This window comes from Delphinus delphis, chromosome 6 (assembly GCF_949987515.2).
Source record: "Delphinus delphis chromosome 6, mDelDel1.2, whole genome shotgun sequence".
NCBI classification, from domain to species: domain Eukaryota; kingdom Metazoa; phylum Chordata; class Mammalia; order Artiodactyla; family Delphinidae; genus Delphinus; species Delphinus delphis.
In genome coordinates this window covers 36,338,109-36,354,090 of record NC_082688.1, presented here as the reverse complement: position 1 = coordinate 36,354,090, position 15,982 = coordinate 36,338,109, and the positions used below count along the sequence as shown (strand labels likewise).

Genomic DNA, 15,982 nt, shown 5'->3' with positions numbered 1-15,982 from the left:
GCTGCTCTCCCTCTCTCGCCCCTCCACCAGGGCTTCACAGCTCATCTCTCCCTCTCTCCCCAGGGGCCTTTTTGTAAGGGCTCCTCCACCCTTCCCCTCCTGCGTTCTCAACCCTCACTTCTGCTCCTACTCAGGGTAGTTAGGCTTCTGCTCCCACTTGACTGAACTTCTTTAAGATATGCATTTACCCCCATGGGGGCAAAAACTGGTTCTTGTGGGCAAAAAAATTCTTACTCTTTTTATACAGACAGTAACAACAGATAAACAATGTATCTGTGGTATTAAAGTTTCATGGGGTTGAATGATTAGAAAAAATTGTCTAAACATTTAGGCTCCTTAGTGGGGGGGGGGTGTTGATAAAAATGAGACTGAAAAATAAACACTGTTTTCAGGGCTTCAAATGATGTCCTTCCTCAGGGTCAAAGCCAATTAACTTTCTGGTTTCCTCTTACTCAGCACTTGACACTACCCACTACCCTCCCTGAAACACTCCCTTTTTGGTTCCTGTGACTTTACCCTTTCCTGGTTTTCCTCCCTGCCCTCAAGTGCTGACATTTCACAGGATTCCACCCTGGACTTTCATCTCACTGCAAGTCTCATTCACAGGTTTAATGGCCACCTCAGTGCCCATGATTCCAAATCCTGACTTCAGTCCTGTCCCCTCTCCTGAGCATCAGACCCCTGCAGCCAGCTGCCTCCTGCACGCTCCCACCTGCATGTCCCACTGGTTCCCAACCGTCAGCTTCTGCCAAGCCCTGTTCCTCCTCTCATGTCCCCACCCCCAAAGGTGTCCACCCAGAAAACTGGAAGTCACTCTAGAACTGTCCCCCTTAAAGCCAACCTCCATTCAACTACCATTTTCCCGCTAGAAAAAAAAAGTGTGGTGAAGAATCTAAAATTTGGATCTATGTCTTTACCCTAAAATTTTTCAGTGGTTTTTCCATTAGCTGCTGGTCCTGGCTTACCTCTTGCTACACTATACCCTGCCTTGCCCTTATGCACCAACACCACTGTTTCCTATGCTTGGAAATGCTCCCTGGCTCATCCAAACTTGCCTCAATAATTCTGTTTACCCTCTTGACTCTCAACTCCCAGGACAGCACCCTAACGCTCCCTTCCCTGTATGGAGAGGGCGGGGAGGGAACACTGGTGTCCTTCCTATATGCATCTATGTTCCTTGGCCATCGTTCTCATTCCACTTGACACACCATGTTGTAATGATATTAAACGACTCCCTCTTGAATTAGACTAGAAACCATCCTGACATTAATAACATGTCCAGAAATAGGTGTAATTCAAATAAACCTCTCAGTTGAAAAACTGTAATATGTTCATCCATTTAATTCTCCATTAAAATCTCTATTAAGTACCCAACCTGTGCTAGGGGCTGAGAAGGCAAAAATGAAAGACATCTCCCCTGCTATCCTGGAGCTCAAGACCCCGGCCCTCCCAGTGCTGGAGAGGAAAGGTATTAATACGGGTCAGGACCAAGAAGACTTTGAGCTGCAGTATGTGGAGCCCTGATTTTCCTCTAGGGAGTGAAAAGGTTAAAAGTTCTGGTGTCAGCGTTCAGCTCTCTTTGGAATATCTACTTTGAAGTACTTGTCTACCATTTGGCTATTTAATTCCTCAGGTGAAAGAAACCGACCATCATGTAGCTTTTTTGCTTCCCTCTGCAAGGCCATTCCAGAGGCATATGCTTCAATACACCCATGGCTTCCACAGGAACAGTCAGGCCCATCCAGGGACACCACAATGTGGCCAAGCTCTGCAGCGCAGAAGGAGCTGCCATGGATCAGTTCATGCTGATGGATGATCCCCCCGCCAATTCCTATAGTGAGAGATGACAATCACTGAAGTGGCTCTGCACCTGAAACAGAAAACTGCTATGGCAACGCCTCCTCTGTTTAGCAAAGCTTTGGAATGTGAGGTTCTATATGGTGCCTACTTTCCTAGATAGCTGAAATTTACTAAGTACCAAAGCTTTACCTGGAATCATTTTGTATGGAAATATTTTTAGCTGATCCTCCAATGCCCTGTGTTGCATTTGCTTGGCTCACTATGATTTCAACTTGGTTCTCACCAAGGCCTTCTCCAACACTCAAGTAAGAGCCTAGTAGCCATGCACACACAGTTGCCCAGAAGCAGCTGTCAACCAAGGAGAGACAGGAGCCAGCAGATTAAGTGGACAACTCTGGGTAGATTTCAACCCCCACTGTCCTCAAGGCAACTTTGATAATACATCCTCTAATGGCTCCCCTGCTCTGTCCCACTCTTCCCACTCCCTCACTCCTGCTTCTCAGGATCACCTCCAAAATAAAATACCCACACTGAACTCCTTGTCTCAGGCTCTGCTGTGGGAGAAACCCAAGATAAGACAATCTTTCTGAAAGGTTTCATACACTACCTGCTTTTTTTTTTTTTTTTTTTTTTGCAGTACGCGGGCCTCTCTCACTGTTGTGGCCTCTCCCGTTGCGGAGCACAGGCTCCGGACGCACAGGCCCAGCGGCCATGGCTCATGGGCCCAGCCGCTCCACGGCATGTGGGATCTTCCCGGACCGGGGCACGAACCCGCGTCCCCTGCATCGGCAGGCAGACTCTCAACCACTGTGCCACCAGGGAAGCCCCCACCTGCTTTCTTAAACAGAGAATATGAAACATGGTTTTGCCTCTTCATAATGCCACCATGTCTAAAAATCTATGATTCAATAATTTTGAATATCGATGAGTACTTTTTGTTATGGAGTTGAGGAGCTAGTAAGGGGTAAAGGGCGTTTTGCTTTAATAGGGTCTGCATTTTAGAGTTGTCCTGCCATCTCTTACTTCTTGTGGCACCTACTCATCAACCCTCACTCCTCTAATTTGCAGGTTATTACTGCTCTGAACTAGGAAATGATATCCAAGCTTGCTAAAACTGTGTCCGAGACTAAGAGAAGTGCATGAGCTCAGCATTAGGGAGGTAGTATAACGTGGAGTTTAAGAGCACACACGGTTTTATACATATTAGGATAGCGCAGGGAACTCCACTGTACAGTAGAAACTAACACAACATTGTAAAACAGCTATACCCTAATTAAAAACGAAAAAAAGAGCACGCACGGTTTGAAGTTAGGCATATGTGGGACCAAGTGCTGCCTCGAACACTGACTACCTGAGCCCGTCTTCTCATTTAAAAAAAAAATTGGGGGCTTCCCTGGTGGCGCAGTGGTTGAGAGTCCGCCTGCCGATGCAGGGGACACAGGTTCGTGCCCCAGTTCTGGGAAGATCCCACATGCCGCGGAGCAGCTGGGCCCGTGAGCCATGGCCGCTGAGCCTGCGCGTCCAGAGCCTGTGCTCCGCAACGGGAGAGGCCACAACAGTGAGAGGCCCGCGTACCACAAAATAAAACAAAACAAAACAAAACAAAAAAAAACAAATTGAGACATCAGCAAAAGTGGCAGAGTAGGGAACTCCAAAAGCCCATCCCTTCACTAAAGCAATGAACAAACTGGCAAAAACTGTCAGAATCGAGTTTTTTGGAATTCTGGAAACTAACCAAAACCTTACAACAACCAGGGGAACAATTAATCAAGAAAAAACCGGCTGAATCTTAGTAAGAGATTTCTGGCATTTTCTGGTCCCATCACACCCACCCCTCACCCCCCAGCTTGGCGATGGCCTAGAATAATAGCCTACATTGCCAGTACAGATGGCAATATGGAGAGAGCAGAATGAACCTTCTTCTCAAAGAATTGTGGTGGTTTGTTTTGACCTGCTTGGTGGCTCCCAGAGGACCAGCTCAAAGGGCTTGCCTTTATCTCACCTACCCCAGAACTTTCCCAGGGCTGAGGGGGCTATCCAGGGGGCACTCACCAAAAACATTTAAAGGCAAAATATAGTTATTAGTCTCTACTGCCTAGGGCAATGGACAACAGTTGTGACAAACAATATACTAACCAAAGAGAGTAGGAGGAAATCCTGGAGAATGAGCAATGAGAAGCTTTGGGGAATAAGGGCTTTGAATAGCTCAGACGATTCCTGGGAAGTTAGAAGGCCAATGCATGCACAGGGCGGGGCACATGCTCAGAAAAGACCTGGGCGGGCCCTCACTCTCACCTTCAGACTCTACTCAAGCAGGAAGTGAAGGTGAAAGCTGACTTGTAAACTGCCTGGCTGAGTGGTAAAGGCACGTGCCCCAACACACACCCTAGCTCCTGAAGCAGCCGTCTCTACTCCTCTTACCTGTGCCTGTGATAAGTGTCACAAAGTTTTCAAGGCCCTTTCCTTGGCCAAATTTCCTTTCTGCAAGGGCAGCACAGTTGCCATCATTGTCTACCCATACGGGGAGATGCAAAGTGTCAGACAGGGGGGTCCTGAGATCCACAGAGTTCCACTCTTGAATCAGTTTGGTTGAATGCAGCACAATTCCTTCCCGAGGATTTACACGGCCACCTGTGGAAATGCCTGGGCTCCACCACAAACACAAGGAAAATGATTCTAATGAGCAATCTCAGAAAAGTGTGCTGACTTTCTGGGCTTGGAACACTAATTCACCCAAGATCTCCTAAAACAAACATTACCAAGGACTGCAAGGAAATGTAAGGCAGTTCTGAGCTAAATCTGTGGCTCCCCATAGGTTGACAGTTCCATCAATGCTTCTCTCACAATGTTTGTTGGGGTCCCAGGAAGGCCCCATGCTTGGGGCCCACAGACAGGACCTGGAACCATCTACACACAGGGCAGACAGTGACCTGATGTTCCATCATGCATCAGAACTCAGCAAACTGTACATTAAAATGAACATTGCTTAGGTATGTAATTTACAATCTCACCTACTCCCAAAATTCTGCAGTTCAGTTTTACAGCTTCTGCTGCAGCTTCTACACACATCTGTAGGATTAAATTAATCCTCTCTTCATAGGTTTTAGGATTGAACTGAGTATACTTCTTAACTATTTCACCCTGAAAGAGAAAAAACAGATCTGTCTCATGGGTCTCAGCTAAGGAGCATACACTGAATCTTTGACCTTTTTCACAATAAATCAGACATTACTCTAGGACAGTACTGCAGAGTCAGATGACTGCTGGGGAAGGGATCCACTGTCTGGCTTGGGCCAGCCCTGGGATACACTCAGGTAGTTTCCTGGGAAGACAACCTAGCATGTGGCCGTTGAAGCAATGACAACTCCACAGCCAACCAGATGGGCCCTCTCTTAAACATAAGGTGAATGTTGGCTAATCTGAATCGTCATTAGAAGGTCATTTTTAACTCTTTCAGGTTGACAAAATTTCCTTGTTTAAATACTGAAGCAACTAAATAAATATCCTAAGTCATTAAGCTTTAATCATCTGCCATAACTGAAGTCAATAATGGTATGGAACCATGATGTTTAAATTACTGTGCTTAGTGATATGTTTTAATACCAATCAGGGACAGTCCCTCCTAATTATTCTTGTTTTTAAATTTCTTTGCTCTTCTCACTTGTGTATTATTTTAAGTAAATTTCAGAATAATGTGGTTAAACTTTAAAAAGCCTCACTGAAATTGACTAGAATTATGTTAAACTCATAATTCAATTTGGAAAGTGCTGACATTTAAAAAATACTCAGCACTCCTAACCAGGATAATTTTCAAGCCTTTATATTTTAAAGTTTTTAGATTTTCTTTTTATAGATCATATAGTTTTCTGGTTTAGGAAACCAGAAGACTTTATTTTATAAGTTCTGTTGTTCTAAATAGGATCACTTTTTCCATTCTTCTGTTATTAATGGATTTTTGTCCATTTACAAGGGTTAAAGCTGTCACTAATGACTGTCATTAAAAATAAACCTAGTTGTGCTTCTCCGCCTTCACTGTGCATCAGAATCACCTGGGCAGCTTTGAACAAATATTGATGCCTAGTCCCTACCCCCAGAGACTGGCATCTAACTAGTCTGGGGTGGGAGCCAGGCATCCATATATTTTCTAAAGCTTCCAGGTAACACTAATGTGCAATCAGGGTTGACAAATAATCACCTACAGAAAAATTCAAATCTTTACCTACAATTTCATATAAGTAAAAAGGTATTGATATTTATATATTTATCATATCTAGCCATTTTACTCAATTGTGTTATTCTACAAGCTTGTTGGTTTATTCATATTGTCTATAAATAACATTTTTTGTTTTACCCTGTCCACAATCGCCATTTTTGCTATTCGTTCCTTGCTTTATTCCCTTCCTAACTTTGAGAATTATGTTAAATGGTGCAGAAAACATCCTTCTTTTCCACTTGATTTTAATAGGAATACCTCTAGAAATGCCGCTACAGAGGGTGTTCACCACTGATATGGAATATATCTTTATGTTAAGAAAATATTTTTCTATTAATACTTTTTAAAGAGTATTTATAAAGGAGGTCTTTGTCTTCACTAAAATTATGTTTTGTTTTGCTTTTATTTGATCTAAACAACTTTGTGTTTAAAGTCCTCTGTATTTCTCATGGATTCCTGAAACTTCACACATCTACAATGCTTCAAACAAAGATTTTTCTGTTAGGTTTATTCTTCCTTGTTAAGTCATCAGAGATCTTTTTTTTTTTTTTTTTTTTTTTGCGGTACACGGACCTCTCACTGTTGTGGCCTCTCCCGTTGCGGAGCACAGGCTCCGGACGCGCAGGCTCAGCGGCCATGGCTCACAGCTGCTCTGCGGCATGTGGGATCTTCCCGGACCGGGGCACAAACCTGTGTCCCCTGCATCGGCAGGCGGACTCTCAACCACTGCGCCACCAGGGAAGCCCCAGAGATCATTTTAACATGGACAGTTTGGTGTTTTATAAAGGTTCTGTCAACACTGTGGTGATGGTTTGGTTAAGAGATTGAAGGTATGCTGTATGCAACTGAAATCATGATCTAGAGGAGAAGCAATTCCCCTCACCATTTGCAGACGCCCTCCCCTGGGTAGTGAGAGTAATCAACATACTCCATGCTCCAAGCTGTTACCAAGTATAGAATATCAGGTCTCCTGGGTGGCAGATGCTCTCTCTGATGCCTAATGGGTCTCCCATTGTCAACTCAAGTCTACTAACTTGGATTCCCTGAGAACTTTACTTCTTTAAAATGTTAGTGAGGGCTTCCCTGGTGGCGCAGTGGTTGAGAGTCCGCCTGCCGATGCAGGGGACATGGGTTCGTGCCCCAGTCCAGGAAGATCCCACATGCCGCAGAGCAGCTGGGCCCGTGAGCCATGGCCGCTGAGTCTGCGCGTCCGGAGCCTGTGCTCCGCAACGGGAGAGGCCACAACAGTGAGAGGCCCGCATACCAGGAAAAAAAAAAAAAATGTTAGTGATTAGTAAAATAGTGAGACACACATTGTAATGGAACCAAAAGTCAATACTGTGGGCAAATGATTACAAGCTCTTGTGTATGTTTCTAGTCCTACCTTCCAACCACACTTTTTAAAAATCAACTACTCGTATGGGATATAAAGTTAAAACCTTAGGAGTTATTTTACCTTCATGCTGACTATTGCAACTCGGAGGTTCGTCCCACCAAGATCAACAGCCAAGGCACTTAGAGTTTCAAGAATATGGTCAATATCTTGGGAGATGTTATCCTTCACAGGAGGAAAACAGAATTTCTTTTGTAGTGGCTCTTGAAGATCAATAGATTTGAGAAACTTCAAAATCCTCGGAACAGCATTTCCATCCCCATATATCTTTGAACTGCAATGTCCAAAAAGTCAATTAAATTGTTTCTCTTGTACATATTAAATTATATTGAGGACACAGTATTATTGGAATCTGAAATTTCGGGTAATAAATAGTTTGGGCTTCTTCTTTTAAAATAACAACATCTGGATCTCTTCAGCCACACTCTAACTAAATACCTTCATATTATCAATAGAATATCTAAAACCATTGTTGATTGCAATACAACTATTTCCTCCTGAGATATCATTAACAAATTGCCTGTAAGATCAAAGAAAAATTATCTTTGTTAAGCCAATTTCAGAATATATCATAGTTTGGGACAGTAAAAAAATTTTTTTTGCTTTTTTGGTTTTCATCTTTACTTTTGTAAGGAAAAAATTATTTTCAGAAAAAAAGAATCAAATAAAGGAAAATCTGATTAATTTGAAACAGAAAGGATAGTCTAAATTAAAATGCTGAACTATACTATTTTTAAAGAAAATCGTTACATTACTTTCTAATACTTACAGAAATTCAAAATAGGCTAAAGCAGTAGTTCCTAGCAGAAGTGCTGTATTAACTGAGACAAATTATTCTCCACTGGAACCCTTGGTAGAGTAACAGGGGGTAGATTAGCAAGCCCTGTCTCACCAGCAGATAGGGACCTCTAAGGGTGCAGAATGAGAGCACCATTAGGGCGACTACACAGCTTGAAAATGGTGCCCAAAACAGCTCCTGTTTTAAATCACTTTAAAAGTATACACTCACCAAGGGTACTGTTTACCAAACTGAAGGTGCAGCGCTTGCAATATTTTGTCTTGGGTATCAGCATCCCGGACATGAAGGACATTCTCCCCTAGGTAAATCCAGTGCCGTATAGCGATTCGGAAGTGGGAGAAACCAAAGAATATAGAAATGAGCAGTGTGTCGTGCTCATAAGTAGCCCTATAACCCAGAAGGCTTCAAACAAGTCTTCTATTAGAGAGACGAACTTTTCTACTTTATACCTTTTAAAGCACTCTCAGCAAGATCTCCATATATCAGATAAGTAAGGGGCCGTAGGTTCCTTTATTCCCAAAGAGAATAAATCAAGCTCTTGTTTGTTTACTGGAATAAATAAGGTAATTAATCCAGTATCCACTTGCCACTCATCTGTTCATCCAGCGTGTCCACTCTTTCCATCTGTCCTACCTTACATCTACTCAGCCAGTTGTGGGATCAACTGGTCAGGCCAGGTTGCCAGTTAGTCAACTGGCCAGTCAGCTGTTGATGCAGTCACTTCCTTTCCATACATTTTCTGACCAATTTGAGGGAGTAAATACAGTGACAATGACATGTTTTTTCAATAGACTTGGCTATGAAGAGGAGAAAAGCATAAGGGTGGTGGCTGGGGAGAGGTTGTTTTGTACTGTTTTGTTTTGAAGATACCAGAGACTTAGGCATGTTTAAATGCCGAGGAGGCTAAAGATACATGGAAGAGAAACGTCCTTGAGAAGCCAAGAGGGGTGGGGATTTAGAACACAGGTAGAAGGCAGAGCAGTGGACAGGCAGGGGTGACCCCACACCCTCCAATGTAAAGAAGGTAAGAAGGAAAGGATAGAGGGGCATGTGTTTGTGTAAGTGTGGTGGCAGAAAGGACTGCCTTTTTTTTTTAAGAGAAATCTTTTTTTTAAATAAATTTATTTATTTTTGGCTGCATTGGGTCTTTGTTGCTGCAGGCAGGCTTTCTCTAGTTGAGGTGAGCGGGGGCTGCTCTTCGTTGCGGTGCGCAGGCTTCTCATTGCGGTGGCTTCTCTTGTTGTGGAGCACAGGCTCTAGGCGTGCAGACTTCAGCAGTTGTTGCATGCAGGCTCAGTAGTTGTGGCTCGCGGGCTCTAGAGCACAGGCTCAGTAGTTGTGGTGCACGGGCTTAGTTGCTCTGCGGCATGTGGGATCTTCCTGGACCAGGGATCGAACCCGTGTCCCCTGCCTTGGCAGGTAGATTCTTAACCACTGCGCCACCAGGGAAGTCCCAGGACAGACTGCTTTTGCTAGAAGACCCTGGTACCAAATCCAATGTTCACATCTTATTTGAACTCTCAGCATCATTCAACACCATCTCCTTGAAACCCTTTCTTTTCTGGGCTTTAATAATATCACACTCCCGGTTTTCTGGCAGTTCCTTTTCAGTCTTCCCTCCTGGCCCTTCCCTCCTCATCAGAAGGGCTCCAGAGTTTGGTCCTAGGCTCCATTCTCTTCCCTATTTACATGTTCCCCCTGGGTAATCTCATTTCATCCCTTGGTTTTAAATACCATTTCTGGCACAGTGTGTCATTATCCTCAATATCCTTTGTACAGTGGCAGAATTTTTAGCTTGGCATCTAATCACCCAGCTAAAGGCTATATGTATTCTTCAGCTACCCTTGCAGCTGGATGTGGCCATGTGACGACATTCTGATAGGATGTATGAAGAAATACTTGCAACTTCCAAGTTGTGCTTTTAGAGGGAAGGACATCTTCCCCTCTCCTCCTTTCCCAGTGGCTAAAATGTGCACTTGACAGCAAGAGATGGAGCAACCATCAAGAAGATAGATGGAGGCTAAGTCTCTGATGACTTACAGTGAGAAACAAAGAAAATCTAACTTATTTGAGGCACTCTTATTTTGGGTCTCTCTGTTACAGCAGCTGAACTGATATCCTAACTAAACACCATCTATACGCCATCACTCTCAAATTTGTATCTTCAACTTCAACTCTCCCTGGAACAACATAGCTGCCAACCTGCCATCTCCACTCATATCTAATAGGCATCTCAAACTTAACATGGCCATTAGAGAACTCTTAATTCTACCCACTCCCAAATTATTCCGTCCTCAGGGTACTCCGTATCAGGAAAGAACACCCCCACTACTCAAACCAAAAGTGTAAGAATTATTGTTGATTCCCTTCTTCATTTTACTGGGCACAGGAAAACGAAAGACTGGCATTCATATAACACATTCAACCACATTCTCTCTGAAACACAGCCATCAAAGACCATAATTAACTAAGAAACTCTTAGCTCTGATATTACAAAGACAATAAAAAATATGGTAATCAATGTGTGCTACCTATAGGTTTCAGCTACAATTGGTCATTAACCTCCTTCACTCACTTACTGATAAACACACATGCCAGCACTGATACGTGCATACTTTATAATAACTCATACAAATGTATTAAGCTTAGTCAGTTGAAATATAAGCAAAGGTAAATACCTGTTTCTCTTCCAATCTGACGTGTTCCTAGGTTGATCACAGGTGTTCCAAAAGCTCCAACCTCTCGTACCCCACAGCTGCTGTTCCCAATCATACAACCAGCATGGGCAACCAGCTGTATAAACTGGTCAAATGGGACATGTTTAACTGCACGAAAATTGGGATGATGCTCAATGCCCTTCTTCCGCATCACTCGAACCATTTCTTTGCTCCCTGTGAAAATGAAAAGAACCAACTGTTAAATGGTTTACGAGATAAAGGAACAATTTTCATCGGCAAGTATAGCCCCACTTAAAGAAATATCCCTCATAAAAACTCATAACAGTTATTAGGGAAACAGTCCTTTTAATTACTGATCTTTTCATGAATGATGAACATCCAAAACATCTGGTCAGCCCTGTGTTTCAACTCGTCTAGAAACTTTAAACAGCAGCAGTGGGTCTCTTCAAACAGCACTCCACAAAGCAAATACTAACACCCCAGTAAAAGCTCTTACCTTACCAATTAAGAGGCTCAAGACAGGCCAACAGTCTCTGTCTCTTAAGCCAGGAGTTCCTAAATGGAAAGGTCTCGGGCTCCACGTACCAAGCCGACCAGAGGGCCTCTGCCTCAGCTATGCTCACATCTACAGTAACGACAGCTCGATGGGACAGCAAGCGCTCCCACTTACGTGGACTAAACAAGCTCTAAGCAAATACAGATTCTGAAACTGTGGCTGATATTTTACTTTACATGCATGACTTTGTTTTGAAAAGTTACAGATGTATGAGGGGGAGACGATATTCAGTGTCCCTCTGCTTGCCTCTCTACTCACCCTTTCCTAGTGGCTGTGACCAAGGTGGGCAAGGAGGCTAATCTGATCAGTTACAAGGCAGGACGACGACCACACTGTGTCCACTGGTGTGCAGGAGCCGCGAATTTAACAGAAGCTGGGCATGCATGTGTTCTCCTTTTAACTTTCTCCATGGCAAGGCAGGCAACAGACTCAGGGGCTAACTCCTTAGAGCAGGCCCGGCCACTTCTCTCCTGCCAGAACATGCCAGTCATTACCTAGAACTCGTGTAGTGCAGGGCACGCCAGAAGCTGCTACTATTCCAAGGTTCAGATTTGGGTTCAACTGAAGGCTTCTCTTTGGCCCTATACGACAGGCACTAAACCTGTTTTCCAGAAAAGCCTACATTAGGGAATGGGGCACTAAGTCAGATAATGAGAAAGTGATGCCTTGATTCTTATTTCCCTCTTGTTCCTTGTGTATATTTTATCAAAAACCCTGTGAAAAGGAGAGGCGAGTGGCAGACATGATTTAGGCATTCCTGGGACCCTTTCCTTTCATAGGGGTAAAAAATCTCAAATTCTAAAGTATATACAATAAGGAAGGTATATTACAAACAATATCACTGACAATACTGAAGAAGAGATATAATTACATTATAAATATTTATGCAAAAATTTAAGGGATTAGAAAAGAATAAATATTAAGGTTTTTGAAATATTGATACATAACCTGGATGAAATCTGGGTTGGGGGTCTTAAAGTTTTTTTCCTACTAACACCCTACTTTGTTCCCCCTAACGGAAAAGATTATTCAAGACACACTAAGGGAAGGATTCTTTCAGTGTAAGATGGTGACATCTTGGCACTGCAGAGAAGGGATCCTGCCTCCTTTACCAAAAAATGCCTAAGAGCTCAGCAATGAGTGGTATCAGCTAATAATAACCAGTATCTGAAAATCCCTCAGTATCAGGCCCCATTTATATATCCCTACCATTAACCTAAGGTCTTACTAGCACTGGTTCCATCCACCAGTAGGTGATCAATCAGGTTAGGCTTAAGGATCAACTGGTTGGGAGCTAGAGATCGAAATTGCTTAAGCTCAAGATTAAATTAAGGTATAGCTAACATAAATAAGAGAACAAGAAATAAAAATAATGGCTATTTTACTGCAGTCAGTAGGATCATTACTTTCCTAGAGACACTCTTTCAGCTTCTAAGGTTTATATCTCTTGGCTATTGCATTTTTTTTAACATCTTTATTGGAGTATAATTGCTTTACAATGGTGTGTTAGTTTCTGCTTTATAACAAATCAGCTATACATATACATATATCCCCATTATCTCCTCCCTCTTGTGTCTCCCTCCCTAGAGTCTGTCATACAGAGTGAAATGAGTCAGAAAGAGAAAAACAAATACCATATGCTAACACATATATATGGAATCTAAAAAAAAAAAAAAATAGTTTTGGCTATTGCATTTTCTCGTTGATGGAAACTGGAGGGAAGAGACTAAACATGAAACTAGAATGGAGATTTGAGATTTTTTTTAAGTATTTATTTCTTTCCTATTAAGTTTCTACTAGACTTAATAATATCACAAACTCCTCAATCTACTGCAAAATCGGTGATCCTTTGAAAATCAGAATGCATTTCAGAATAGAATGGCCTTCAATGATAAGATGAGCAAGATAGGAAGGTCGGTCAAAAGAAGACATAATAGAAACATAAAACTGGAAAGGTAGGTGGCATACTTTCATTTTCAAGTTAAATTACCTGCATCAATATTTGGAAACAGAACTAGGGTCCGCTTGTTAAATGAGATAAGTGCATCCAATGTTAGTTCAAACATTTTTAGGGAATGCTTAATGTCCGTGGTCACAGGGTGCTGTAGTGCAACAATGTAATCTTTAGATTTTACATCATCACCTGTTTAAAGAAAAATCAAACCACATTGCTTCATTAGTTAAGAATCTTAAAGGAGGAAGAAGCAAATTCTAAAAAACAAGACCCCAAAGTCTATGTTTTAAAATTCTGAGGAAAAAACAATTTGTCACATTCTAAGCAGGGCATCCAAATTCGGATCAAAGGATAAGAACTTACAGCAACAAGTCCAAGGATTCTTCAGGGAACTTAACGTTTTACAAAGGTGCTTGCTACCACAAACAAAATACATAATTTTAAATAGTAGACACTAGACTTCATTGTCTTAAAGTTCACAATATTTCAAAGCGTTAGAAAAATGTGACTCTTCCCAATTTCTAACTAGTGTTTCTAATGAATTATCAGCAATATTAATGAGTAATAATGTGTTGCAAATCAGGGCATTTAGAGATTGATTGAGCATGAAATAAATTTCGTATAATGCATAGGCATTTCCCCACTATCGCCCACCAGATTCAACAAACCACCAGTGTTTCTAACTCTGTTCAAAGGCCTAGAAAGGCTTCACTCATCCCCAGGCTGGGATCCCAAGGACAGTTCCTCAGCAAAAATGTAAAGTGTAAAAGATTTGGATGGACAGTGCCATGCCAAATAACACAAAGAATTCTGCAACAGGGCCTATATTATCCTATAAAACTGAAGATGAGCTCTACTCACTTATTTTTTTGTTTGTTTTGTTGTTTTCTTCTACTCTTTTTTTTTTTTTTTTTTTTTTTTTGTTGCGGTACGTGGGCCTCTCACTGTTGTGGCCTCTCCCGTTGCGGAGCACAGGCTCTGGACGCACAGGCTCAGCGGCCATGGCTCACGGGCCCAGCCGCTCCGCGGCATGTGGGACCTTCCCGGACCGGGGCACGAACCTGTGTCCCCTGCATCGGCAGGCGGACTCTCAACCACTGCGCCACCAGGGAAGCCCCCTACTCACTTATTTTTAATGAAAGAATATATTTATTTGTGATATTAATTTTAATGATCAACTTTATCATGAATTATGTTTATCATTAATCCAAATTCAATCAGTAGCAGTTACTTTTTTAAATTTATTAATTTTTTTTGTGTGTGGTACATGGGCCTCTCACTGTTGTGGCCTCTCTCGCTGCGGAGCACAGGCTCCAGACGTGCAGGCTCAGCGGCCATGGCTCACGGGCCCAGCTGCTCCGCGGCATGTGGGATCTTCCCGGACCGGGGCACAAACCCGTGTCCCCTGCATCGGCAGGCGGACTCTCAACCACTGTGCCACCAGGGAAGCCCAGCAGTTACTTTTTATGATTTAATGGTAACAGAAATTTTTTACTAAGAATCTTCAGTAGTATTTGATTTAAAAGACTACAGGCTCCAAAATTTTATTTTAAAAAATGACTGGTCCCATATCATGTTCTAAACTGGGGGTGGGGTGGGGATATAATTACTAAATTTTTGTTCAAAGTAGTAAAAAAGAACAGTGAAAAAGAAAACACAGAGCGATGAGCTGGAGCTACCCATCCCTGGCAATAATACATTTTGTGCAAAGCCTGCACCTGGTCCTCGATGTATGACTTCTGACATTTATCTGCCTTTGTCTCCAGAACTCAGCAGCTTCAGCCCTTCCACACAACCGTTTCCATTACGGTACCATTACTTGGTTTTGGGTCAAAAAGTTCTATATTTACTGTGGTATTTCTTTCAATATTAGGAATGTAACATGTCTTTTTAACTTTGCTAATATTTTTATTAGGACTGTTATTTATTAATGTTCTGGTTACAAAGCTGCATGTTCTGAGTGGCTGACTCAATACTATTTTTCTTATAAGCAGAAGGATAACGTCAGAAATTGCAGGTTGAGAAGCAGGTACAGGCTTTGCACAAAAGGTATTATTGCCAGGGACAGGTGGCTTTGGCTCAATGTCTTTTTCCCCCCCACTGGTTTAAAAAAAAATCTAGTTTTTGCTATTTCGTCATTCTTCTTTTCACAAACTGCTTAAAAGGTTCCAAGGAGAACCTTAAGCCCTGCAAGTACAATTTTGCTGTATTCTGCTTTATAAGGGTTATTTTCTATTCATTACAAGTTTTTCAGAAATACAAAGTTTTTCGGAAGACATAGTGAGCTAACACTATAATCAGAACAGAATGCAAGAATGTTTACTTAGAAGCATGCAGAAAGGGGAGACTGAAGAGACAGAAGCCTGTTCCATCAGCATTATCTTGACAGGTTCCCTGATAGCTATGAATCTGTCCAAGGATAAGAAATATATAGAATGGATTAACTTATATAGTAGAAAAACCCAATTTATTTCCTGTTCTAATGTGATCTGGATTTAAAATATACACAATCACTTTGATTACACAATCACCAAATTAATTTACTATTAACTTCATTATTCAACAGATCTACCTCTTCACAGAGGAAAG

The 15,982-nt window shown here is 42.2% G+C and overlaps 1 protein-coding gene across 3 annotated transcripts in view; it reads right to left on the bottom strand.

The window, feature by feature from the left end:
* GNE (glucosamine (UDP-N-acetyl)-2-epimerase/N-acetylmannosamine kinase) overlaps window positions 1–15,982 on the bottom strand; it is a 62,766-nt gene that overhangs the window by 1,841 nt on the left and 44,943 nt on the right. For all 3 annotated transcript variants that reach the window (XM_060014512.2, XM_060014511.2, XM_060014513.2), the window contains 7 exons: window positions 13,430–13,582; window positions 10,884–11,096; window positions 8,416–8,503; window positions 7,470–7,680; window positions 4,812–4,941; window positions 4,222–4,443; window positions 1,649–1,831 (listed from right to left, as the gene is read on the bottom strand). In XM_060014512.2, the coding sequence (XP_059870495.1) occupies window positions 1,649–1,831; window positions 4,222–4,443; window positions 4,812–4,941; window positions 7,470–7,680; window positions 8,416–8,503; window positions 10,884–11,096; window positions 13,430–13,582 (1,200 nt within the window). The remainder of the gene's footprint in view (window positions 1–1,648; window positions 1,832–4,221; window positions 4,444–4,811; window positions 4,942–7,469; window positions 7,681–8,415; window positions 8,504–10,883; window positions 11,097–13,429; window positions 13,583–15,982) is intronic.